Source organism: Anser brachyrhynchus, assembly GCF_964034855.1.
Source record: "Anser brachyrhynchus genome assembly, chromosome: 8".
NCBI classification, from domain to species: Eukaryota; Metazoa; Chordata; class Aves; order Anseriformes; family Anatidae; genus Anser; species Anser brachyrhynchus.
In genome coordinates, this window is record NC_137702.1 from 6,872,930 (window position 1) to 6,898,284 (window position 25,355).

The 25,355-nt window shown below is 42.3% G+C and overlaps 1 protein-coding gene across 2 annotated transcripts in view; it reads left to right on the forward strand.

Annotated features, from left to right (window-relative positions):
- Window positions 1-431: 431 nt before the first annotated feature.
- TTC39A (tetratricopeptide repeat domain 39A) overlaps window positions 432-25,355 on the forward strand; it is a 46,229-nt gene continuing 21,305 nt past the window's right edge. Inside the window, exons 1-8 of one of the 2 annotated variants that reach the window (XM_080603306.1) lie at window positions 432-671; window positions 11,186-11,290; window positions 17,481-17,612; window positions 18,281-18,357; window positions 18,851-18,918; window positions 21,864-21,928; window positions 24,338-24,437; window positions 25,186-25,251. In XM_080603306.1, the coding sequence (XP_080459432.1) occupies window positions 646-671; window positions 11,186-11,290; window positions 17,481-17,612; window positions 18,281-18,357; window positions 18,851-18,918; window positions 21,864-21,928; window positions 24,338-24,437; window positions 25,186-25,251 (639 nt within the window). In that variant the 5' untranslated portion in view covers window positions 432-645. Of the gene's footprint in view, window positions 672-787; window positions 897-11,185; window positions 11,291-17,480; window positions 17,613-18,280; window positions 18,358-18,850; window positions 18,919-21,863; window positions 21,929-24,337; window positions 24,438-25,185; window positions 25,252-25,355 lie in introns of those variants that run through there. The other variant, XM_080603307.1, reaches the window with a different exon arrangement.

The following is a 25,355-nucleotide window of genomic DNA, read 5'->3' on the forward strand; positions in this document are numbered from 1 at the left end:
CTAACACGGTGTTGGTTGATTCAAAACTCTGGGAAATACGGATTATATTTTGCTCCCGTTTCTTCACAACAGGAATTAATGACTCCACTTCCACCATGGAATCAATAATGCAAGAACAAACTTAAAACCACTCTTTTAATTAGCCAAGAGTGTATTAAGTAATAGTGCATGATTTCTTAGCAGTTTGTGCTTGGAAATGCTTCATAACTTAGAGCTGAATTGAAAAGCTGGTAACGTGCCCTTGGGGGGAAGGGGCCGGTGCCACGTTCGCTCACCTGCCCACCTTCCCCCTTCCCAGCACTCAGAGCTCCCCCTGCCCCGCATTCACTCCTGCACCCTCCCGAGACCTCCCTCGGCTCCCCCAGCCCCTCAGCGGGAGGACGGCGCCTCCCCGGGGCGGGCGCTGCCTCAGCCGCTCACCTGCGGGGGCGGCCCCGCGACGGGGCCCGGCCCGGCCCGGCCCTGCCCGAACATGCGCCGAGCCTCCCGCCCGCCGCCGCTCCACACCATGCCAGCTGCCTGCGGCGGCCGCCCGCGCCGGGGAGCAGCAGCACCAGCGGGAGCAGCAGCACCAGCGGCGGCCGCCCTCGGCTCCGGCCTCCCTCTCTTACCATAGCGGCTGCAGCCGGGGCCGCCGCCGCCTCCATGGAGCCCCGCGCGGCGGGCGGCAGGTGCGGGGCTGAGGCGGGGCGCGGGAGCCGCCTTCACCGCGGCGCTGAGGGGGCCGGGGGGCGGCCGGGGGCGGCGCTGCGGGCTCGGGACGGCCCCGTGCCGGCTTAGGGGGGGGGATAAGGGGCGGCCGGGACGGGCTGTGGCATGGTTGGGGAATGAAGTTCTCCCTGCTGCTGCCCCCCTTCGAAGGGGACCACCGAAGGGGCAGAAGGCGGTTTGCTCTTGTAGGTACTTTTTTTTTTTTCTGCGTAGGAGGTCTAAGCAAATTACATACCTGCGCTTGCAGTCCTGCAGTAGCTGCATGCAAATTTAACTTTGTCTTCGCCGTCTTACTCAAGAGCGGGGCGATTTCGGCCTCTGAAGTCTGTGGGAGAGCCCGGAGGACCGAGTCACCCCGAGCCACCACAGAGCCCCCTGCCACCAACCCGCAGGAGCCAGCCGCAGGTGGATCCCTTCCCTCGGCCCTTCCACGTGTGCACTCCCGCTGCCCCTAAAACACATAAACTTCCATTGTGTGCCTTTGAGGGAGTTGTTCCTACACGGGCTGAATCAGTGTGCAAATAACGTTCTTCCTTGATGGTGACGACACGTTGAATTTTACAGGCAGGTGCATTAAGGCCTGTTCATGGCTTCCCTGTTTGACATGACTTCTGAAGCGATCTGCTTTATGGTCTGCGTGGGGTAAAACTTGAAGGGCTGCGGTTCTTGGAGAGCCTTTCTCTGCTCAGAAGGGCAGTAGAGGGTCCATTTGTGGCTCTTGGAGAAGTGTCGAAGAGGTCTTGTGCTCTGTCTCTTCCTGGGTGCTTTTCTCGTGTTTTAATGTTGCAAACAGCATCAGTCTGAGACTTTAATTGGTCTGCAGAAACCATGGCAGAAAACATTTCCTGCATTTTAGATTATATAAGCTATACAGTTGCGCTCGTTTTTTGTTGGCGTCCGTATTAACGTTAGTCAGAATTACTGCTGAGAGTGGCGGTAGCTGGTCTGCTGGCCCTTAGAGCAGCAAACTCCTGTAGGATTAAAAGCCACAGGCCGTCTTGGACCTGCTGTTGACCCAAAGTTGTACGTGTATGTATAAAAAGCTTTCTACAGCATTGGTGTCACGTTCTATCTCAACAACTCTTTAAAGGACCAATATTTATTTTTTTTTTATTCTCTGTGAGGAAAGCTAGGTCATACATATGGTTGCAGCGATGATATTAAATGACATTGTTGAAAGACTGCTGTGCTTCCAGGTCTTGTGCTTGTACTGATAATAGCAGGAGCAAAGACTGAGAGATTGCGACCCTGTCTTCATGGCACTTCAGGATGTTTTGAACGTGCAGAAGGATGTTTGCAAAAGTGCTCAGAAGCAGCAGCAGCTTGTTGAGTGGTGTTGGTTTGGGCAGGTTGTCCCAAAAGTCAGTCTGTGCTGGTGAAGCTGTGGAGAACTTGGTGCTGGGTCCTCATCTCCTTTCTGTAGCTCCATCTACTGGAATCAGCTGTCGTGTTCCAGCCTGGAATTGCACTGGGATGTCGAGTACTTCAGATGTTTCAGTTACTGTACTACAAAGTGCTGAAAACAAGTTGTATTACGTTTCAGGCATTTGCTAATTATTGGAAAAACATATTGCTATTTTCATATTATACTTCCCATTTTACTCAAAACTGCTCCTTTAAAACCACTCTGAAGATCCTAGAAAATACTTTTGTAGGGCTGAGCTTGTGGTTTCTTAGGTTTTGGACATGTTTTGGGAACAGAGTGAAATTATTAGGTCATGTTTGGAGGACGTGATGGTCTAGTGGACTGCTTGGAACTTAAAACAAAATGCCTTTTTTTTTTATAGGGGTGATGGAAAATGACCTCCCATTTGGCAAATTTTCAGCTTTTGTCTTCACTTTGATAATAAGCAAAATTTCGGTTGTCTTTTGTGGACAAGCAATAGTGAAAAGATAATCTGAATATCAGGGTGGCCATTCAGATATACCTGGCTTAATGGCTTAAATCTTGAATTTAAATCAGAACACGCTACAGACCTTGCACATGCTTTTTACTTTCTTTCTCTTTGGCTCTGAATAAAATTGTTTTCCTGAATTGGTGAAATCTTCTCACTACATCTGTGTCAATTTTTTTTTTTTTATTTTGACCAGTGTCTGTTTCCTGTCAGAAATGGAAAAAATGCCAGAAAGTTCCCAGACTGCTCTGATTCCGAGTCCCAAATCATCCCTGCTTTTGATTTTTTCAATCCTCGTGTAACTTTCTCAGTTGTTTCTGCACTCTGTGAAATGGGGAGAATAATAACTGTCTGCCTCTTGAGGCAGTTGTGCCTAAGAATAATGTTCAAAATGGCTTTAGAAGCACTGAGTGCCAAGAAAACTTGCTACTAGTGCTTTTTTTTTCTGTTCTTGGGTATTGATTCAATTCTCAGGTTCAAGAGAATTATAAAAGGGTTGTATTGAAGTACTGTGCTTGAATTTTTATTTAATTGGAGAGAATGTGGCATTGTTATTGGCCAAGGTACCATGAAGTATGCTTTGCAGATAACTTCTCAAACACAAAGTCAGTTTATTGGAAGCTTTCAGGGAAATATGCCCTGAAATTTCATGTAAAGCAATGATGAAAGGCTAAGCAAAAATCCCCTATTTGTCCGAATTTTTTTTTGTGTCATTCCTATACATAATTTTGATGAGAGCATAAAGCAGTTCAGCAATGGAATTGGAACAAAAACATGGTTTCTTTTTTTAAGTTGCAATAAAACATGACTGGGTAGTTCATTTTGAAAAAGATTTGCATATTTTTAACACAAAACAAACAAAACATTGCAGCTCAGAATAAATACTGCCGGAAGAATGCGTTTTGGGCCAAAATGTGTATTTTATCCCTTCCATATATTTCATCTCATTGAAGTCTGAAAGAGCTGGAGCGTAAGCCAACATGAAAAAGTACAAACCAGACTTTGCAAAATGCTAAAATAGGATGTATGGGTAACTATTTTGGGACCCACCAATCACTCTTTATTCAGTTGGTTATTGTTAGGCAGTGGAGAATTCAACCAAAAGTGAATATTCTCCAATATCGCTCCCTCACTTCCTGCTGGATCTTATGTCAGTAACATCACAGACCTCTAGCCTGATCTTGCACTGCAAAAACCGAAATTAATGGATATTTCCTGGCTTCTTATGATGAACGTGGCAGATGTGAACTTGCATTTTACAAAAGCTTTTTTGTGTGTGTGTGTGTGCGGTGTGTACCTAGATGTGCTCAACACTATTGCAAGACAGGGGTCTAGTGCAGCTCTTGTTGAATTCTCATCAGTTTTGATATGAACAGGATTGGGCCTTTAAAAATTCAGAATAAGTACATCAGAGGTGTAGGGTGACCACAGCCAGTAAAACTGAGACATTAGAGGATTTGGGGAAATAAGTAAATGGGTATTATAAGGTTGTCGAAATACCTTAAAACACTTGGAAAAAAAAAAGCCATAATGTGAATTGCATTTGTGCTTCAAAGTGTCAACAATTGTAGAGTATTTGAATTGATAAAAAGGAGCTGGTAAAAGTTGTTAAGCATTAACACAGACTGATTTACAGGTGAAAATTCACTCTTAGTTGCAGTGTTCCTGTAAATTCCTGTAATGCTGCATGTATTTGTTTTCTTTTAATGTTGACCCTGTGTGAGCTGATTTTTCTTTGTGCATTCCAGCCGGTTAGTGCAGCTTTAGGAGGCTGGGTTGATGATCTTAATTTTTTCTCGTTGTGTTTGGTGCAGGCAGTTCGACTAACTGGGACTCATCTCCCCCAGCGCTGCCTTTAGCCCTCCGTAAGCAGCTGTGGCAGTAAAACACTCCTGCTCACGGAAGGGGAGCCGCAAAAGTGACACCAATCCTTTTCATTTGTCTGAACAAATCTATCTAAATGAATTTACTGCATTGTTTGCCTGTTCAAATACAGGATGAGAACTGTCAACGTAATGCAACCTAGATCCTGCTCGGTGCAAGTTAAACAGTGGTGGGACCGAGGGCACAACAGAAGTCTGCCGATCTGCTGGACTTTGTTCCTCTCCCGGGACTGCTTTGCCACATCCCATTGTTCCGTGAGCTTTTTCTGAAACGTGAGAGCCAAAAGCACGAGTGTATTTTTAACAGAAGGCTTCCAATGTTGCTGAGGCACCAGCAGCCTGGCGCTTTCAGAGCTGAGTTAGCCTCGGAAAAGAACTGTGTCATGGTCCGTGCGCAGCTTGGAGTACTGACTAAGGTCTCTCGAATTGCAGAATTGCATTGTGTTTGTGTTTCCATACAAAATATTTGGAGAACATGAATATTCAAACCTTTCCAATCGCTGTGCTGTTGGTAGAAGCAGTGACATTTCTGCAGCACCCGGGAGTGTTAGTCACAGGCCAGAAATGTGTTCAGGAGCACAAAGATGAACGCTGAGGTATTTCTCGCTTGGCACACAGATCAGGAAGGGGTATGGTAGAATTAATTTTCTTGCATAAACTTATTTGCTTTCAAATTATGAAAAAGTTTGTGCATTGTCTGAAAACTGAATGCTAACAAATTATTAACCAGACCTGCATACTGGTTCTTGTTTTCATGGTAATGGAGCAGATTGTTTCTGATCTCGTGTGGTTTTGGAGCTGTTTGCAAAACAGAAAAAGGATTCTTCCCGAGTGATGTGCTTTTTGTTTTCTTTGCATGGAGAGGCTTTTTCAGTCTCGGGATCAAAACATTTGTCACACAGTGCTGCTTGAAGAAGTCATCCATTTGGAAAAGACGAGGCAAACGCGGACAGGCAAGAGAAAGTGACCCCAAGTGTCCTCTGTTACCTCCTAACTTCTTTATGGTTATCCAGCACGCCAGCAATGGGAAGTGGTGTCGTGGCAGTAATCCTACAGTCAGCGGTGGTGTTTCTGAAGGCGTGCAGTGGAAGGGTACCCGGCGTGTCAGTAAGCCAAGCTGTGTTCTTGTGTTGGAGGTGTCTTAAATCAGATCCGAGCACATACATCACAGTTGCTTGAACAAACTTGTGAGCTGAATCTGTAGCCCTTCAGATGAACGGCGACGTGCTCCTTGCCTTCGGCGCAGCAAGGCCGTGTGCCGAGCAGTCCCTGCTGGCTGCAGAAATACTTTGGTGGAAGAGCAGCAGCAGAAGGCAGCTGTGCTGCACCGCGGAGTTACCGCAGCAGTCAAGGCAGAACCCAGGCTGGTGTTTGCTGGAGTCGCCCTGCTGATGTTTCCGGCTGAGATTAAGGCGGTGCTCAGTTACTGAGCACAATTGTGCTAATGCTGTGCAAGCCCTGCGACAGAAGGTCCCCAGTATGATTACAGAGGTTTTGCTCTGACGTTCCTTTGGAACTGGAAGATAATCTTTCCCTCGTATGCTTTTGTCTGATCTTGCCTCTCACTTGTTTTTTGTGTTAGTGACTTCATTTGTTTGTGAAAAGAGGGGGCGCTTCCACTGCTCCCTGGGTCAGAGTCTCCTGGTCGTGGGGAGAAGAGGTGGCTACCGAGTCGCTGGCACTTGGTCCTCTCTGGGGTGGTTTCCATCAAGGACCGGGCAGTTCAGTTGTGCTCAACTCTATTTCTTATTCTCCCCCTCCAAATTAAGGCATCCATGCACATAACCTAAACTGACGTGCACAGATAATGTAGATTTGGCAGAGAAATGTGCCCGTGTTTTTGGGTATGATTGATTTAACTTGCTTTCGGCGTTTCGCAATATTGAAGGAGCTCTTGAATTATTATCAAAAGCATTATTATAAAGGTTTGTAGGCACAAACCTCAGACTTAACTTTTTTTTTTTTAATTCCAAAGGTCGGATAAATACTGAGTTCAGATGGGTCAGTAGTTCAGCGTTTTGTAGAACACGAGTTTCAAGATTCTTTTTATTAAAGAAATCCATAAAGCCAATGACAAGTCATATCAGCATATGTGCTGAAAACCTACAGTAAGAAATGAGTGAACATCACACACAGTAAAATAAAACCTGTGCAGAAACACCATAACCCCCATGCTCCAAAAAATCTCCCCCTCTCTTGTTTTGTCTATGCAAAACATCCTGGTTCTTGTACTTTGGAGAACACGTTACTTTTCATTAAGATTCAGGGATTTAATTTTGCTTAGTTTGCTTATATATTTCATTCAGTGTTGCTGTTAGTGTCAGAAGGATTTGATGTTTAAGCAAAAAGAGCGTTGCCTAAGATGTCCTGAGTAATTGTGCTTCTGAGTAGAGGCGGTGGGGATGCAGTGCAGTGGGACCAGGTCTTACATTAAGCCACGGGATATACTGGAATTGTGATTCGTGAAGCACCCCAGCTGTGGTCCCTAGGGCAGAGAACGATGATTTCACAAATAGTCAGGCCACAATGAGAACCATATGATTGTCCTTACAAGACCTGCAGCCAAAAAATCAGGAAATGGAAAGAAGCTTTTAAAACCAAGGAGAAAAGAGCCTAAACGTGGAGATGTTCCTGATCTTAATTTCTTCGGTTTGTTTCCTTTAGTTTAAAGAAAACATGGATATGTGTGGCGGAAGAGTTGCACGCTGAAGGTCTGTAATTGTTACCAGACAAGTGATGCTCAGAGGAAAACCAGCCAGCTCAAGTCCTGAAGACCTTGGCAGGGACAGGCAGAGCCCTCACCATACAAAGCTCTAAAGGACAATTTTGGCCATACAACATCAGCTAGATAGTGGATCAACAGCTAGTGAAAATGATGAACAGTCCTCGTAGAGTAGCTCAGGATCATGGCGTAGAAGCACCTTGGTTAATTGTGAGTGGTAATTAGTAGTTATTCCCAAGTGGAGAAAAAAGCAGCGATGTCTTTTATCTCCGGCTGTAGCCCAGGTATGTGCTGCTGTTACAGACTTGTAAGGAGCCATTAAAGGGGCAGCCTGTGGCTCTATTAGGATAATTTTTATACCAAATGCAGCACAGGCTTTTCCTGTACAGGATGTCATAAAACAGCAAGAGATTTAATCAGGTGTGTTAATGTCTCAGAGTACCTTCCTGAAACTATCATCTGCTTGTTTATCGTTTTTTGGGTCTTCCTTCAGCAGCTGACATCTTCAGTATTGCTGCGTGTAATCTAACAAATAGGACCGTGTACAGGAGGGAGGACATATAATTTTTAACATTAGGTAATATGCTCTTGGAGAAACTAACTTAGATAAATTAGATCATAACTGAACAACTTGTCCAGTCCAGCTGTCTTGGTGAGCGAGCTCGGCGCTGCTGCCGATTGCAGCTGCTGCCCTCGGGTCCAGGACCAGCGCTGCCGATGTGCCAGCAAAGCAGCTGGGGAGCATACACTGCTTTATTTTGGACAAAATCAGCCAGATGAGCTCACTCCACCGGTTCAATTGTTTATGCCAACCCATTTTGCATGACTCTAAAGAGAGAATTTTACAAAGACTGTGTAAAAAAACGTATTGCATTAAAAGCAGCGTGGGCAGCAGGGTGAGGGAGGGGATTGTGCCCCTCTGCTGTGCTCTCGTGAGACCCCACGTGGAGCCTGCGTTCAGCTCTGGGCCCCCAGCACCAGAAGGACATGGACGTATTAGAGCAAGTCCAGAGGAGGCCGTAAGGGTGATCAAGGGCCTGGAGCACCTCTGCTATGAACACAGGCTGAGGGAGCAGGCTCTCGGGAGACGTCACAGCGGCCTGCCAGTACCTAAAGGGGGCTGCAGGAAAGCTGGGGAGGGACTCTGTCAGGGGGTGTAGTGTTAGGACAAGGAGGAATGGCTTTAAACTAAGAAAGGGTAGGTTTAGATTAGCTACAAGGAGGAAATTCTTTACTCAGAGGGTGGTGAGGCCCTGGCACAGGCTGCCCAGAGAAGCCGTGGATGCCCCATCCCTTGGAGGTGTTCAAGGCCAGGCTGGATGGGGCTTTGGGCAACCTGGGCTGCTGGGAGGCATCCCTGCCCATGGCCAGGGGTTGGAACTAGGTGATCTTTAAGGTCCCTTCCAACCCAAACCACTCTGTGATTCCATGAAAACCTCCGTGCCTCCCAAAGCTCTGGGAGCCCCCAGCAGCCCGCAGTTTGGCTGTGGACTCAAGCCCGTTTTGTGGAGACTCCTTGCCGGGAAGAAGCACTTTCTTGTCTCTCTCACCTGTCTGCTCCTTGCGTTCGCAGCAATCCATGCCTCAGTTCTCCTGCGTTTCGCCCGGCCTCATTTGACTCTCCCTCCTGGCTCACAGGCTTCCGGTGTGGTCCTCTGCTGTGTGCAGTAATTGTCATTGATTTGGATCCCTGATTACAGGGATGCTCGACTTCTGCCTCGCTTGCGTTGAGTGACAGACAGCCGCTGCAGCCGCTCGTTTCAGACAGCTCTGCAGACCACAGCGAAGGCTGGCAGCTACCAGCACCTTCCAGAGCAGCGGTGCCCGGCGGTGCCTGCCCCTCGCGTGGGGCAGGGTGGCTTCCGCGCGGGGAGCAGCGAGATGCTCGGCGCCCTGCCCTGCCCTGCGCGCGCGGAGCAGCGCCCGGTGCCTGCCGCTGCTGGGTGCTGCTGCCCGGCCGCCCCGCGGGCGCAGTGCGGGTGAGGATGTCAGAGCACACCGGAGGGCTGATGGAAAGGTAGGTGGCCGGGCTCCCGGCTTCCCCTCTGGGGTAGGGGTGGTTCTGGTCTTACAGTGGAAAGCAGGAGAGGATCCGCAGCCCGCTCGCTGAAGCATGACTAATCACTTTGCTAAAAGGCTCGGCGTTTTCGAGTTGGAAGTCTGTCTTTTTTTTCCCTCTTTACAGCTATAAGCGATAAGTTGTAGCACTGATGGGAGGTGTGTGCCCTAGTCCAGGTCAGGAGCCCTTTACCTGGGAGCTACATCAAATGTCTGCTTTCCCTGGAGCACCGGGGAGGTGCACAACTTGGGTTTTGATGCTGCTGGGGGTGGCACTGTGCTAATAATTCTTATACTGCAAAGATGCCAAGTAATCAGTGCATCTTGTTTGTGCTTTGAGCTTCCACAGCGTGTTGTGGTTTTTTGGTTTTTGTTTTAATCATCTTTCTGTTTTAAAAGGAGTACCGTGAAAAGGTTTGTTTGTATTGAGTGGGGTTTGATTTGTAATTCCCTGCTGGAGGCAAACACATCAAAACAAAAACAGATAAAAATATTGCTAGTCTAAATATTTTAAAGCAGAAGAAATTACATGTTATGCACTTCTAAATACGCTGTTTGTTTCAGGGCCACAGGTTTAAAAAGGCATGCAAAAACTGCAATACACGCAAGCAATAATTGGCAAAGTTTTAGTTATTACGGTAAGCGAGGCTCAGAATAGCTTCCAGAAGATGGGCAGACGTGATATTGCATTTTGCGCGAGGCGGATGCCAAGACTTGGTTAATCAATGTTTGCAAAGCACTTGGGGAGTCTCCTGGGTGCAGGTCGATTTGCAGCATATCTCAAGTGTGAAGACAGCAGCCACTGTGAACGGCGTCGTGTGATGTTCCGCTCAAATTTATGATCCTGATTTTCCTGTGTATAATTTTGCCCTTTCTTCTTTGCAGTCGTTATTCATAAAGTCAAAACTGAAACGCAGCTGAAGCGGTTATTACTGATGCTATCTGTTTGTTCTGTGCTCCCCTATCTTTTTTTCCTTAAGAGGATACCAGGATTTTGCTTTCTGGTGTTCCTTTCAGCAGGCTGTCTGTTTTGCCATTTTTCAATAAAGTAACGTAGTTTTCAGGTCACAAGACAGTTCCAATCAGAGCTGGTGGAGTCAGAAACCCAATGAGGATTTTTTTTTTTTTTAATTTTGTTGGGGTAATTTTGTGTACAGACTTGGATATGACATATTAATGCAATATAGCTCTTTGATCATTAGATGCAGATGTTTCAGCTGTCCTGACACTGACCAGGTTACTTTAACTTTGTTAGTGCAAGGTCTAATTTGTTTTTTTCTGTGGTTTTTTGTCCAGCAGTTCTGATGGTGAGGAAGTTGGGCCAATTTTTTTCAGCTGGCCTGTCTTATCCCATTGCCAGTAACCCAAAGATCAGCTGAGAACCCCCGTGAAAGGTCAGGCTGACATCTGAATGCTGTGAAGGAGAAAAGTACGGTCAGACTAAGCCACAAAGATAATCTTCCGAATTCTTAGATGCAGCAGCAGTTTTTTGTTTGAGTGCAGCATCACTTTGTAAGGACAGTGACGTTCCCGGGAGCATGCACAATGTGAAATTTTAGCCAACCTGTGAGTCTGTAGCAGTCTGTGGGGCAGGAACCAAGCTGAACGTGAGCTGAACTAAAGCAGCTGTTCCAGCAGCAGGCAATATAATAATTTGATGCAGTTTGGAAACATCTCATCCTTAAGAAAGCGTCAGTCAAAGTAACTAACCTCTCGTCTCTGTGAGCCTTACACCCAGTCAAAGCGTGTGTTGTCACCCATTGCTTCTGTGTTCATGCGAAATGAGCTCATAAAATTGCAAGAATTAGGAAGGCAATGGGAAGGCTAGCACTGAGGATGGGAAGTTGAGATATAGAAGTAATGCGCTGGTAGAAGGAGAACAGATGTGCTGAGTTTATTCTCTCTTCTTCTGGCAGGTCACCAACATCAGACCTCAACACGGCATTGCATGAGTGCATGGCAGCTCTGGATTTATTTCTTAGCAACAAGTTCTCAGATGCTTTGGCTTCATTACAAGCAAAGTAAGTTGGTTACTTATACCAGTTTTCCTTTTTTTATTTTTCTTTGCTTCACCATCTCACAAGAATTGCCTAGACGGCTAGTTCTCTATCAATAATTGATAAGGCTGTATGGTTTTGGTTCAGAAAGGGGATGGTAAATAATATATTAAGTTTTTGGCAAGACAGAATAAATGCTTTACACGTGGTTGAGTAAGTAACGTGATTGATCAAAGGTAACTACAAAAAGTACTGAATTGCTGTCTAGAGAAGTAACCATTTAGCTGTAGCACAGTATGTGAGATTCTAAACTCCGGAAAGAATTAAGTCTGACTTCTGTCAACCCCCCCGTTCCCATATTTTCTCACATACAGCCAGAGTTTGTAGTTTTGTGCCTAAATCAGCAACTGACAGTGTGTGAACAGGCTTGGGATGTGTTACTGTAGGTCTGAATTTAACTTTATAAGTTTACTTTGTGACCGGATTATTTATTTATCTTCAAATACCTAACTGCTTGCAGGAACTTTCTCACAGCTTATTTTACAGTTCAGTGTTATGGTCGTGCATTCTGCTTCCTAATTACATGTTGCCCAGCTGCAAGCAGTGAGGTCAAAAAATAACTTCTAAAAATTATCTCGTCAGTTTCTGTGATTTTTTTTTCATACCCTGGCCTGAAGTTACCTGTGCTGTTGGATTCTTGAAGTCTGTGGTTAATTTGCATTTTTTTCCCTCAGTTTGCACCATGTATTTTTGAGCTAGCAGGACATTGTGTGTTCTTCCAGGTCACTGGATTATCAAACAAGTAAAATTCACAGGTGATGCAGGTCCTCTCTTTTGCCAGTTCGGTTTGTCTTTTCCTTTATCCTTGACTGCATGACTTCAGAAGTGTTTGGGGGTTACCAGTGATCTAATGGGTCATGTAATAGAGCTCTGGGTGCTCACATGCAGAAGTTCAGAGAAAGCACATGCAAACGCTTTTCAGTAAGCATTATGACCCTTTACATTTGCTACAGACCAGGACGAGGCCTCAGATGTCCTCAGCAGGAGCAGCAGGTCGGTCAGGTTGCATCAGCTTCCTTTCCACCCAATTACCTTTGACTCGCCTCACTCGTGTTATACACGAGTGTAGCTGTCAGTGTTCTGCATCTCCTTCTCTTCCCAAGTCCTCCCCAAGTTGTGACTGCTCTGGCAGGAGCGTGTGTTAGAAATGCATCAGGGATAAATCTGCCTTGCTTTGCTGGGCTGTCGGCCTCAGTCTTTGGTACCGGAATCTGTAGCTTACCCATTTCAGTACACAGTGCGAAAGGCATCCATAATAAATGGTAGGCTCAGGCATATTACTAACACTGGTTTTATTCACAGCAGTGTTGTTTTGTGTTTACGTATCATCAGAAGATATCATTGAAATGGCAAGAATAATTGTTGTCGTTCTGATGGTAAAGCCCCTGTGCTCATATGGAAATGCTTACTCAGTGCTTAGCACAGAATAGGGAGATACTCTTGGAGATCCCAAAACACTGCAAAAGCTAGTGTGGCTGTGGTGTTTTTTTTACCCTATAAATCCATTTTTCTTGTATTGCATATGGTTTCCATTCAGCTTTTGTCAGGCCCTGCAGAATACATTTCATGAGCTGCCATTCTGTTTTTGTACCTGAGCGTGTTGCATATTGCAAAACCATTTTGAAACAGGTTTTTCATGTTAGCCTGTTACGAGGAGGCCTTATTCCTGTTGTCCTTTGGCAGCCGGGAAATACAGGCTTATGATCTTTGCAAGCGTAATGCAGAAACAGGATGCTAAATTTCCCCACAGATGATATCCATTATGAACACACTCCATCTCTTCAGGGAATGACAAGAGCTGTGGAGTGGGCACATGTGGTAATACTGAGTATTTTCTTTGGGAGTCATCAGTTCCTCAGTGCTGCCTTTTAGCATGCTGAGATTTGAAATTGGTTTTCACAGTCCATAAACATACTATCTTTGTTTAAAGAAATACTTTTCAGTTTTTACACGCTTGTAAAGAATATCTTATCCTAAATTTTGCAGCTTTGCCACTTATGTTGTAGGACATACTCAGCTCTGTATTACATTACTGCAGATTCACTAAATTACTCACATTTGGCTTCCACAATAAATGTATTTCCAACTGATTTGTACCATGTGTAGCTGAGAACAGATTTTGGCAATGGATGAGAATTAAAATCGGAAGATCTCTCTTAGCAGCTTAAAAAGAAATATCTAAGGATATTGTCTAGACTTGTGTTGAGATAAAGCTCCTTTTTCCTGTTTATAAAAAAAACATATGGTCCATAAAGATGAGGACTTGTTTCATAAAAATTTTAATCTGGTGTTTTTGCTTCATGTTACGTAACATTTTGTTTCCTCAGCTACCTTGTAAGTTTTAGAGTTAGTTTTCTTTCTTATCATTAAAACTCTGGTTGCTTGACAGTGGGCTCCAGTTCTCTTGTGGTTTGTGCAGTAGGCTTAATTAGTTTAATCTCTTATATGGAATATTCATATTCAGACTAAGAACACCAAGAAAATCCTTAAATTTAGTTCCCAAACAAAATGTTTATTTTTAATATACACCCTGGTAACTGTGACAGTGAGTAACACTAAAACTGACTTGTCACTGGGGTGGGGACAAATCTCATGTTCCTCCTCAACCCCAAGATACAGCAAATCAATTAAAAGCTGACTAGGTTTTCATTCTCTTGTAATTGCAAGCAGATAATTAGCACTGAAAGAGTTGATTACAGTGAGATTTTCCCCTTCCCTTCTGTGAAACAAATGTTTAATATTTTAACAATCATCTTGAAGGAAAGCATGACATAATCACCTGATGGTTCGCTGATGTCAGATCGCTTGGGAGAATAGTAAATAATAAAGATAAATTCATGACGCAGAGCAATCTGGATCATTGGGTAAGCTGCAACACATCTGTCTTGCTGCTTGCAATATTATAAATATGAGAATGATTCATTCTGGGCAGTTGACTTTATCCTGGAAATAGTCTCCCCAAAGCCCCTGGAGATGCCGGTAGAAAGTTAATTCCAGAGTGACTGCGTCTGAAAGGTAAGTTCAGTCCTTTGATGTATGAATATGTCAGGTGGGTACGAAGACATTCTGGTACTGCTTTGCTGGCTACTTGTACAACTGCTCTTGGCATAGCGGAGTTCTGTAATACTTACTTACCATCACTGGAATTTTTTTAATCCAAATTACAATATTCAATGTTATTTTTTGTATTCTGAGTTTTTAAAAGTTTTTAAAGGTTATTAAGGTTTGAATGGGGACCTTTTAATGTCTGCCTTCATTGTGGGGTGAAATGTTCTTGTTCTGTCGAGCAAAAGCAAATATGATGCTGTTCAGTGAGGTGTCGGGGCGTTCCTTGAGAACTAGCCAAGAAGGTGTGTGACTGTCGTACTGAGCAGTACAAGAGTAAGGGGGAAGCACATGGAGGTAGCTTGAAGCTCTAGAAAGTGTTTGGATAATGATGATGTCCTCCAACAATGTCTTGAGGAAAAAAAAGGCTGTTATATTTCATTCTGAATCCATCCATATAAAATGCAGGTCTTAAAACGAAACATAACTGGCAGTTCCAGTTATTCATTTAGTATAAATAGCATAGATAACTGCTACATTTGTTTACAAATGGTTGCATTGCTGTCTATCTCCCAGCTGCAGAAAAAAATACTAAGTTTTGATGCTGATAAATACCAATTGCCTAATGAGAAACATTAACCTACTTTAATCTCCTGTAAAATACTATAAGCAAGATAGATGAAACCATTGATTAGGGAAGGAGTGATTTTGCATCAGAAGCAAATTGTTGGAGAGAAAAATCCCTCTTCACCATTGTCTATTTTAAAGTATAAATTTTCCTTTCAGTACAGTGGATTTAATGTTTATCTGCTTTGATTTTGAAAGCAAATTTCTAAAGTTTTGGAAGAGGTCTATTTTAGTGCCTTTGTTGTGCTTTGAATATGAAACTTGGAAAGGGTTTTATTTTAATAAAGGTGAGATGAATTGTGTTTCTTTGCGCCCACTGAGGCTGATGACTAATCAAGTGAACAGGAACACTTCATCAGGTTGGCATATTATATGGTTTTTTTTTCTGCTTTGCATTGTCAGTCTACTGAAAGAATCTTGATCCAGGAGGCCAAGACAGAGCTGTCATGACTCCGCTGGACTTTAAGCTAATTTCTCCGTTATTAGTTTGTTCTTTTTCACATTGGAAACGAGATGGCTGTCAGTATAGTCCAGGGGCTCACAGTACTTACAGCAGTAGGTGATTTCCCCACATGGCTTTTCTGCTAGATTGGTTTAGAGGTTGGTTAGAGCAGCTTGTTACCTGTGGACATGGTGCGGGCAACGAGGAATTAAGGACAGTCACAAAACACTGACTGCTCTGTGGCTTAAAGATGTGCACTGCACATTTCTTCAGTACAGCCCGCTTGCTCTGTGCCATGTGTGTTGGAAAAAATAACCCTTCGGCATCGTTATGGAGGGTGGCGAGGGAAGCACCAGGTGTCTGTGTAATGCTGTCAGTGCTGGTACCAGGTATTATTTTAATCCCTAGATCTCAAAACATACATATAACGAGGCAAGTCAGGATCATATAATCACTGGGATTTCTCTTTGGTGATTTTATTGCGTAATGTCATTGAGTGGGGGTTACTTTAGATATAGAAAAGGTTATTTTTTTTGTCTCTGGAAAATATTAACCAAACATCAGGGACTCCTGAGGACACTTTAGGGTGTTTCACTCCACCCGGCAATAGAATCAGTGCATGGATTCAGACCAGCACCGTGAGTTACCAGATCACTGTTGGGGACACTGTCCAGATCAGTGCAGGGTTGTCTAAGGCTACCATAACATTATCTTTCAGTACAATCCAGGTATCAAAACCTGGGGAGGCAAATGTCTTCCTGGGAGAGGAAGTGGGAGAGCTGAGGTGTCTTCAGAGTTTCGCTTTTCTCCTTAAAATAAGATCACATAATCACAGAGTGGCCAAGGTGGGAAGGGACCTCTGGAGGTCTTCTTGTCCATCTGCCTGCTCAAGCAGGCTATCAGCCCAGATTACTGTTAGCTCTCGTGGCCTCAAGGGAATGTTGCTGGCACATCACTTTCTGCTTGGAAAAAAAAAGACAACGAAGTCGCTCAGTTTGAAAAACAAACACCTGAAGTGCATGTATGGAGAACAGGCGTACTGTTCGATTGCAGGTATTTGTGTATATTCCCTGCAATAGGGAACTATCTGATCCATTCTAAAAGTGTAAACAATGGAAATAACAAATGTAGCTCTTTAGCAGTGTTTGTCTAAGTCATGGAGTTTGTCATGGGTGAATTAGCAAGGCCCACAGAGAGTTCCTGTGGCAGGAATTCATCTGAGCTTTCTCTTCAGCCTGTTTCCCTAGTCTTCTTTATTGGACCTCTAGGCCTGAAGATATTTTGATTCATTTGCAGCTGGTTATAACATATGTGGCTACTGCATAAATGCTGTAAATGCATGCAATATGTAAAGCCTTCCCACCAGAGGAAAGGTGCTGGCAATGGCTGCAGTTGGAATTCACTTGTCTTCCTTGCATTCTTGTAGAAGTTTTTACGCTTTCTGTAAAAGAAGCATCATCTGACGTCCTGCAGGAACGCATGGGGCGGAAGGTTAGCAGAAGAGGAGAGGAGGAAAAAGCTATAATGTTTGGTTTAGACTGGAATGCTTCTGGTAGAAAGATGTGTTTGAAAAAAGATGCTATTTTGGCCAGGGTTATAGTATTGTGTTACATATCTCCTTGAGTCTGTCCTGAGTAACTGTCCTAAAATAGAAGAACGATGTCTGGATTTGTGTCACGTGCTGTAGAGTTCATTTAGGTAATCTATTAAAAAAAAAAAAAGTGATTTGATTTCCCTGAATGGTTAGCCATGCAGGTAATTCCTGTACTTCAGGTATGTTAAATACCTATCTTTAGCTCAGAACTAGAACATTTTAGCACAGTTTTTGAAACTGGAGATGCAGTCATGTTTTCCTGCACGAATCTGAATCTGTTAGCATTTCTTGATTATAGTGACTGTTTGTGTGTCCTTTGTGTTTGATTTCTAGTTCATTTGGACCTAGTTTTCCCATCAGACTGATTTCTTTCTGGAGTTGGATTTTTTTTTAAAGTAATTATAAAATCAAAACAGCTGTTCTTTGAATCTTGTGTTTTCCTGCAGAACTAAAGACAGTATGTATCATGCACTGACTTATGCCACCATACTGGAAATGCAAGCTATGATGACATTTGATCCTCAGGACATAATGAATGCAGGAAACACAATGAAAGAAGCTCAAGCCACCTGTCAAAAGTAAGTGTGGGGCAATTCAGTCAGTAAATAGTCCATTCATGGAAAAGTCTTGAAAGACATGCAGTTAGAAAAAGAGATGTAATTTCATAGGAATTATAGGAAAACAGAGATTGGCAGGGACATCCAGAGGTCATCTAGTCCAGCCTCCTGCTCAAAGGAGGGTCAATAATGAGGTTAGGCTACATCACTTCAGGTTTTCAGCGTTCTTGTCCTGAAAACTTTTGTTTACTGCAGTATCTGATTTTTCTTGTCAATTAGTTTTTTCGTCCTATCTGTTGCCCTGGTTCTGCAGTGTCTGGAGGCTATTTACCATTTACAGATGCAGCACAGTTCTTCCCTTTGGTGATGGTTGTGCTGTAGCCATCTGTCTTTTAGCCAGCAGTGCTCCCACTGCTGTACACACATGCACACGCACAGTGAATCAAAAAGCCTCCTTATCCCCTTCCACCATCAAAATGGATTTCTATGCACAAAGGATAAAAGACAGATCTCAGGAGGATCATGTTGACAAAGTTCTACATGGAATATGCTCAGGTTTGCATACATAGTGAGATGGCAGAGGGTTGGCGAATACTAGAGGTATGTTGGTGACTATATGGATGGCCAGCTGAAAGATAGGGTTCTCATCTTGCTTCATGTTCAGAATGACCAAACTGACTTTTCTGCAGATTTAGGAAGAAATCTACAGTAGCTGATTCCATCAACAACCTTGTGCATAGACAAAGCCTTGAACACTTCACTGAAGGTAACATTATCTCTAATTTTACTCTTTTTTGTTGGAAGTGGAATTGTATATAATTGTTCACACAACATGTTCTTAACAGTTTGCTGACTCATTGACAAAATTTCTGATTTGTCCTTTACAACATCACTAGATCAGCGTTTTAGTAATTGATGTGTCACCATGTCCAAAATCTCTGACTGTTTTATATTGGTTGCTGATTCAGTATTTCCAAAAATTGCTGTGTAAGGAAATACCTAGAAAGAAGTGGGGAAATGCCTAGAAAGTTTCTAGATCCAAGAATTCCTGGAAGTCATCATTCCTGCAAAATTTCTCTAACCGTGTATCATTATTGTTTGGAGTTCCTTTGATAGTCTAGAACTGAAACACTGCAGCCAATTTGGAAAAAGTTTTTCTCAGTTTGAGATTTGTGAGTTTATTCCTTTATTAATGGTCTAAGTATTTTTAAATTATTTTTCATCTGATTTTTGTTTTCTCCTGCTCCACGTGACACTAGAGGAAATCCATGCAGAAATTTGCTATGCTGAATGTTTACTTCAGAGAGCAGCACTCACATTCCTCCAGGTATGGTTTTTTTTGCATGGCTCATTACAAAATAATATACACTGTACAGATTTCCTTTGTTAAAATTAATAGAAGTCTGTGGTTTCACCTAATGATCTACGACTCTTTCATCTGGATTAAATCTGGATTTTATCTGAATTATTTGCTGGTGAGATAGTGACATGTTTGGTTATGCCCAATAATTATCTGAAAAGGCTTATCTCATTACAAATTGGACTGAGTCCCTTATGATGCCCTTCTCCATTCCCCTTTGGATGTGTGAAATGTTGCTGCACTAAACACTGATTTTCAAATACTGTGTGTTGGGATATCAGATCTTAAAAAAAAAAAAAAAAAAAAAAAAAGAGAGAGAGAGTAGTCACTGAAGCTAGGCTAGGCTGGAATGCAAGGGAGATTTTGTTTCAGTCAGACTGGTGTTTGCTTTCCCAAGACTTCTTTCTCACTTGTTTGTTTTTGAACGCTATTATGGTCTGCACAGCTATTAAGCTCCACACATGTTTTTTGCTGAATAGTGCTGCATGTCTTTAAAAGAATGGGAACTCTCCCTCTGCTTTGAATTTTATCTGTCTAGACTAATGAAGCTTGATTTGTTTGAGAAATCAGCATTAGCAACACTTATTCCAGCTATCATTAACAATGTAAGCTGCAAGCTGGAGCCTGGGTAACTGATTTTTCTTTTTGATCTGCCTCGACTTGCTCAGTAACACAGGCCTCTTCATCTGTGCAGAGGGGATAATAGAAGTCAGTCACATTTACAAAGAGCTTCTGCTTCTTAGGTCAGAGATGCTGATAGAGAATGAAATGCAGGCGGTGGTTTTATAATGACTGGGAGTTGCCAGATGGGCTCTGATTTGTGTTGCTTGTGGTTTAGTGTATGAAACATCACCTTTTTCAGCTATCTGCCTTGCCCTTCTGCTAGAAACTATTGCTTCATGGCAAAGCCAGTAATCAAAATAGCTTCTTCTGAAGGTTTTCAGGGTGCTGATAACAGTGTCTTTATGGTAAGATGCTTGAATTTGAAATGGCTGAGGTGTATCTACCTATTTTCATATTCTTACTTTTTGGGACGAGTGGCTGGTAGCACTGGGGACAGTTCAGGTAATATCTGAAGCTATGGCAGCAATGTTTTCCAGAACTTCTGCATTATGCCTGTAAGAAAAATGTGTTTAATACAGTGCCTCTTGGTTTTAAGCACTGTTTTCACAGTTTTCTATTTTAAAAAATGTTTATAAATACATAAGAAATGTAAGAGTAAGAAAATAATTTATTGTCTTCTTCTGCATGAAAAATAACTGGTTTTTGCTTCCTCTTTTTCGCTGTGTTTAATTTTTCATGAACCCATGAACTGGTTTTAAAAATTAAACAAAGGCACTTGTCTCCAACAGCTACTGCAGTCAGTTAATTTTGATGCTTAATGTAAATGACCAAACCAGATTGAAAAAACGTAGAAATTAGCATCAGGATTTTGAGGGGGAGGCTGAACTATTCTTGTATTGGTTACCTCTGTTGCTGGTATCTTGAATATTGATTTAAATATTTTGCTTTAAACATTTTGAAATCATCTTCTTTCATCTTCCATTTTCTGTTCAAAGGAAAATGTACTTTTTTTTCTATTCAGAGGAAAATACAACTGAACCTTTACATGTGGATAGGTATGCCCAGCCCCTCCCCAGTTGCTAACACAATTTGTTCTACAGAACAAAGAAAAACAGGGTCACATCCTTCTGTGATTATTTTGTCTGCATGTTACTGGGATTCAAGGCTCTGGGGATATATCAGGAATTACACGTTCTCTTATGGGGTTTTCTGTCCTCATTTATCACTCTTGACAACTCTGCTTAAGGATGGCTGTCAAAGACCTGTCAGTGGTGATGTTGCAGTCTGCAGAAGTAAGCCCCTGCCCTTCAGTTCAGGCCATTAGGCTTCCTACACTGATTCATAATTAATTTTTTTCCAGACTTTACAGTTTTCTGTAACTTTGATTGGGTTATCTTCCCGACTGTCAGAAAGATGGAAAGCTCTTTGGGGCAGGTTCTGTCTCTTTGTTTACATATTGATGAGCAGAATTGGGCCCCATTTTCTTGATAATAACAGCAAACAACCAAACTTTCATCTAATCTATGCTGTTTTCACCTAATCTATGCTATTTTCTCCACAATGGGTTATACAGCCTCTCAAAATACCATCACAGAAAAATCATTTGCTAAAACGCATGTAGCCTTCCTATTCCAAAGTAATAGCAGATACCAAAACAAACCAGAATGACAGATTAGATGTGATGAATGAAGCAAGAAACTACCACCAGAAACTTATGGGACTAAAGAGTTTTCTCTTTGGGATGCAGCTGTTAACTAAAGGTCCCCCAGATACACTTTTTTGTAAGTTCTCAGTTCATTATAACTAGTAAAGCAACACGCTACCACACTAGTATGGGTCTCGGAGGCACTTAATTCAGACCAGAAAGAGCATATCCTGCATAACTTTACTTACCCTGCTTCCTTTTTAGGATGTGAAACTATATTCTGTAGACTCCTGAGGACAGGCAGTTATTTGTATCTGGTGCTGAGCCAGGAAACGTTCAGATCTTAACCATGCTGAAGGACAAATGAAAGAAAGCTATTTTTTGAAACAGCCACAAGTGCATGTACCGTAGATGCTATTCATTAGTTTAGTTCCCTGTGTCCATTAGGGAGATTCAAATGGTCCAGAGGTCACAGGAGCTATACAAATCACAGAATGCATCAAAGTAAAGTCTGTAGATAATATGAACAGAGTAAAACTATTTTAATATAGAAAGGAAGTCATAAATGCATGTATTGTTTCTTAGAGAATTATACTGTCACTGTAATGATGGTTATGTTCATGGCATGTGTTCATCTCCAGAACACAGAAGCTGTTTATAATGCTTATAAATTCATATTGCTAACATTTTTCCTTTCCAACAGGATGAGAATATGGTTAGCTTCATAAAAGGAGGCATCAAAGTCAGGAACAGTTACCAAACATACAGGTATGTCAGAGTGATGACAAGATTATGTGTACTCTTTCCATAAAAAGTGCTGCTGGTCAAATTCTCCAATTCACAAATTACTTTCTGATATATTTATTGCAGCCTTTATTATGGGCCTCACATCTAGAGCCTTTCTCAGCCCACACAAATTTCTTCTTTGCAAAACAAAAGGCATTGATGTTATGGTTGATTTGGATTTTAAATTTACATCAGGTAGACAGGGAATAGAAGAAGTGGTAGCGGACCCTTCCCTTGTTAACTGCCAAAGTTTGCCTACTTGAGATATGATCAGGCATGAAACAGGTCATCAGGCTTATGAATTGGCATTTCTTTGTAGTTCCTACTGCAGCTTTTTGGAACATTCAAATCCAGTAGCTGAAGCACAAGTAATTCCATAATAAAGACATGAAACTAAAAATCAAGAGAATATAAAATGAAGAGCTTGCAATGGAAAATATAAATGGCTTCAAAGAAAGATTTAAGCAAATGTACAGGAAATAGATTTATCAGGGCTAATTAGCATGATAGAACAGATGCAGTCTCTCTACATCATGAAGTCCCCGAACAGACAATTCATAGAGGATGTTTTTCCACGCATATGCCACTGTCTGTGTGAAATATTGGGTTAGCTGGACCTTTAATCTGGTTAAGTATGGCAGCTATTCTACTCTAAAGAGAAGGTGCATGCTATTAAAAATGATAAGCAGGGTTGCTTATCTAAACTCACAATATGTCCATTACTTAGCGTCTAGAAGCCAAAAACATCTGCCTAAGCATATTTCTTTTTGGGAGGTAATGGAGAGAGATTTTCAACATGTGCAAAGTGTTTTGAAGTGCAGTAGTAAATTCTGCAAAGGTAAATTAAAATGTACACCATGGGAAGCATACTCTATTGTGCCTCAATAAATTAAGAACAGCTCTGGTATATGTAAAAACAAAGTGTAATAAATCTAGTAGGACTCAGGTGGTCTCCCTCAAAAGAATGCTAATAACAACTTCAATATTACTAAGACATACTTTAACAAAGGGGAAGTTTGTATGTGAGATTGGCAATTATGATTTTTGTACTGTACCTTTGATGTGGCAAGAAATAATTGTTTGCAGCCCTGGTGAGAGTGTGGTGCAGAAGGTTACAGCAAAAATGTGGAAATGAGCCTTTGTTTGCTTTGATTGATTAATATTTATCACAATAATTTCTGATATAAAAAAGTGATCTTTGCTTTCCCTGCTGTCAACAGAACAGGTTGGTAATCCACAACAACAGCAACCCTGACAAAGACAGTAGGGGTAAATATTGCAAAGATATGAAACTCTCAAGGAGGAAAGGTTACCATAAAAAAAGGTGGAGTGAAATAATATAGTAATTTAGAATGAAACATTTGCTTGCTGTCAGTGCATAAAAAAAGAGAAAACTTTCATGGTAGAGACTAATGAATAATTTTAAAAGGTGAAAATTAAATTTGCATCATATTTTGTTTTATTTTAGGACTTTAAATTTGGGCTCAGAAAAGCCACAAAAAGTCACGTATATCAGACACAAAACAGTATCCATTCCAGGTTCCACAGAAGTGTACTGAAGGGGAGAAAGATGACAGTGTCCATATTTGTGTGGGTTGAAGGTGACTAAATGCAGGTCCACTGTAAAGGCTGCAATTACAGTGAAGTGTCTTAGATCTATTAGCAACAACCACCAGATAAAAACATGACAGCCTGCATACAAATATGTGGCTGCCATTGAAAGAGTGTTGTTTTTTTTCCCTAGTCATAAGCAAATTGAACTAAAACAATAATGTGAAAAATACATAGCTGTGGAAAGCTTGGGGAAAAAGCAGCTTCAAATCCAGTTGGCTTACATAGGTAAATAAAGGGACACTACCAAGTTGAGATCTACAAAGATTAGAAATACAAATAATTTCCAATATACCTGCTCACTTTTTAAAATTTCTTACAATCGTCTTTTCCTATATATAACACAATGTTCTTTTGGTTGAACATACACAAAATGGAATACATAATCCAGAAATTAGTGAAATGCAAATCAAATTAATTAAAAAATTGCTAAGTCCTCTCTCCTGCACTGCCCCATCGTCTCTTTTTGTAACAGTAAATCCCAACAGCCATTCGTGAAACATTTTCAGGCAGAAATGTGGTTGCAAGTTGACTATGTCTGTTTGACAGGAATTCATCTCCAGGACTCCATATTTTTGAGTTGATAGTAATGTGACAGAAATGATTTGTTGATAAATCCAACAAAATGTTGTAGGTGTTGTTCACCTGGGTGTTATGACAAATTCACCTTTTTTGAACTACTGTATAGGTCAAGGTAATTGGATTACTTTCTTACTGATTTGTAATTAGTGTTAATCATTTTCTTTACTGACAATATGACACAATCTTGTGCTTTTTCAGGGAGCTGGACAGTCTCATACAGTCTCCACATTATGTCAAAGGAGAGAACCATCTTCATTTTGAGGGAGGTGTAAAGCTTGGGGTTGGAGCATTTAATTTGGTATGTACCAGCAGTTCTTCTCTTGAGCTCAAGGTCTGCAAACTCCTGAAAATGTTCTTAACTACCTGAGAAGTTCCATGGACATCGGTGTTACTAGTCATGGGGTTAAAATTAGGTGTGTGCGCTGATACTTGCAGGATCCCAGTCTCTGGTCTAACAGCAGCAGATAGTTATACACTATAGAAATAAAGAGACTGCTACCCATAATGTGCCAATACTGCTGTGTGTGTGCAGGCCCACGTGCACGTCCTGATGGAGAAATTATAAATTGAGCAATTTTTTCGTCTGACACAGCCTAAGGACACGTTCTGTGATGATACAGCAGAGTACCTGCGCCCAGCTGCCAGTGGTGGTGACCTAGGTTAGCCCAGTGGGCAGTGCTTGGGAGGCACACGGGAGCAGGTTGTAGCTTCATGAGACGGGACCCACTGGGACACGCTGGAAGAAGCCTCGCTCAGGAGCAGCAAATGCCTGTGCTTGTTGACTTCCATTTCCTATTTAATTGGCACTGAGGGAGCAACCAAGGACAGGGAGTTGGCTGTTGGCAGGACAGCTGGTGGGGCAGGATGCGTGAGTGAAGCCTGGGATGCTGTTCCGGACACCATTTGCTGCCGTTGCTTGTGTTCTGGTCAGAAAAACAAGGGGTCAGATGTGGTGACATGGCACAGGATGTCCTCTGTAGCAAACCACAGGGTGGCTGATGGTATGAAAGTCTGTAACTGCATAACTGTTGTATTTCTTTCTGTAGACATTGTCCATGTTTCCTGCACGGATTCTGAGATTGCTGGAGTTTGTTGGATTTTCTGGAAACAAGGTAAAGGTGAAATAAATATTGTTGGTACATTTCCTTCAGGCTGAGAGAGAGAGAAAGAGAGAAAGGAGTTTCTTCCTCCTCTCATTAACTGTAACTCTCTGAAA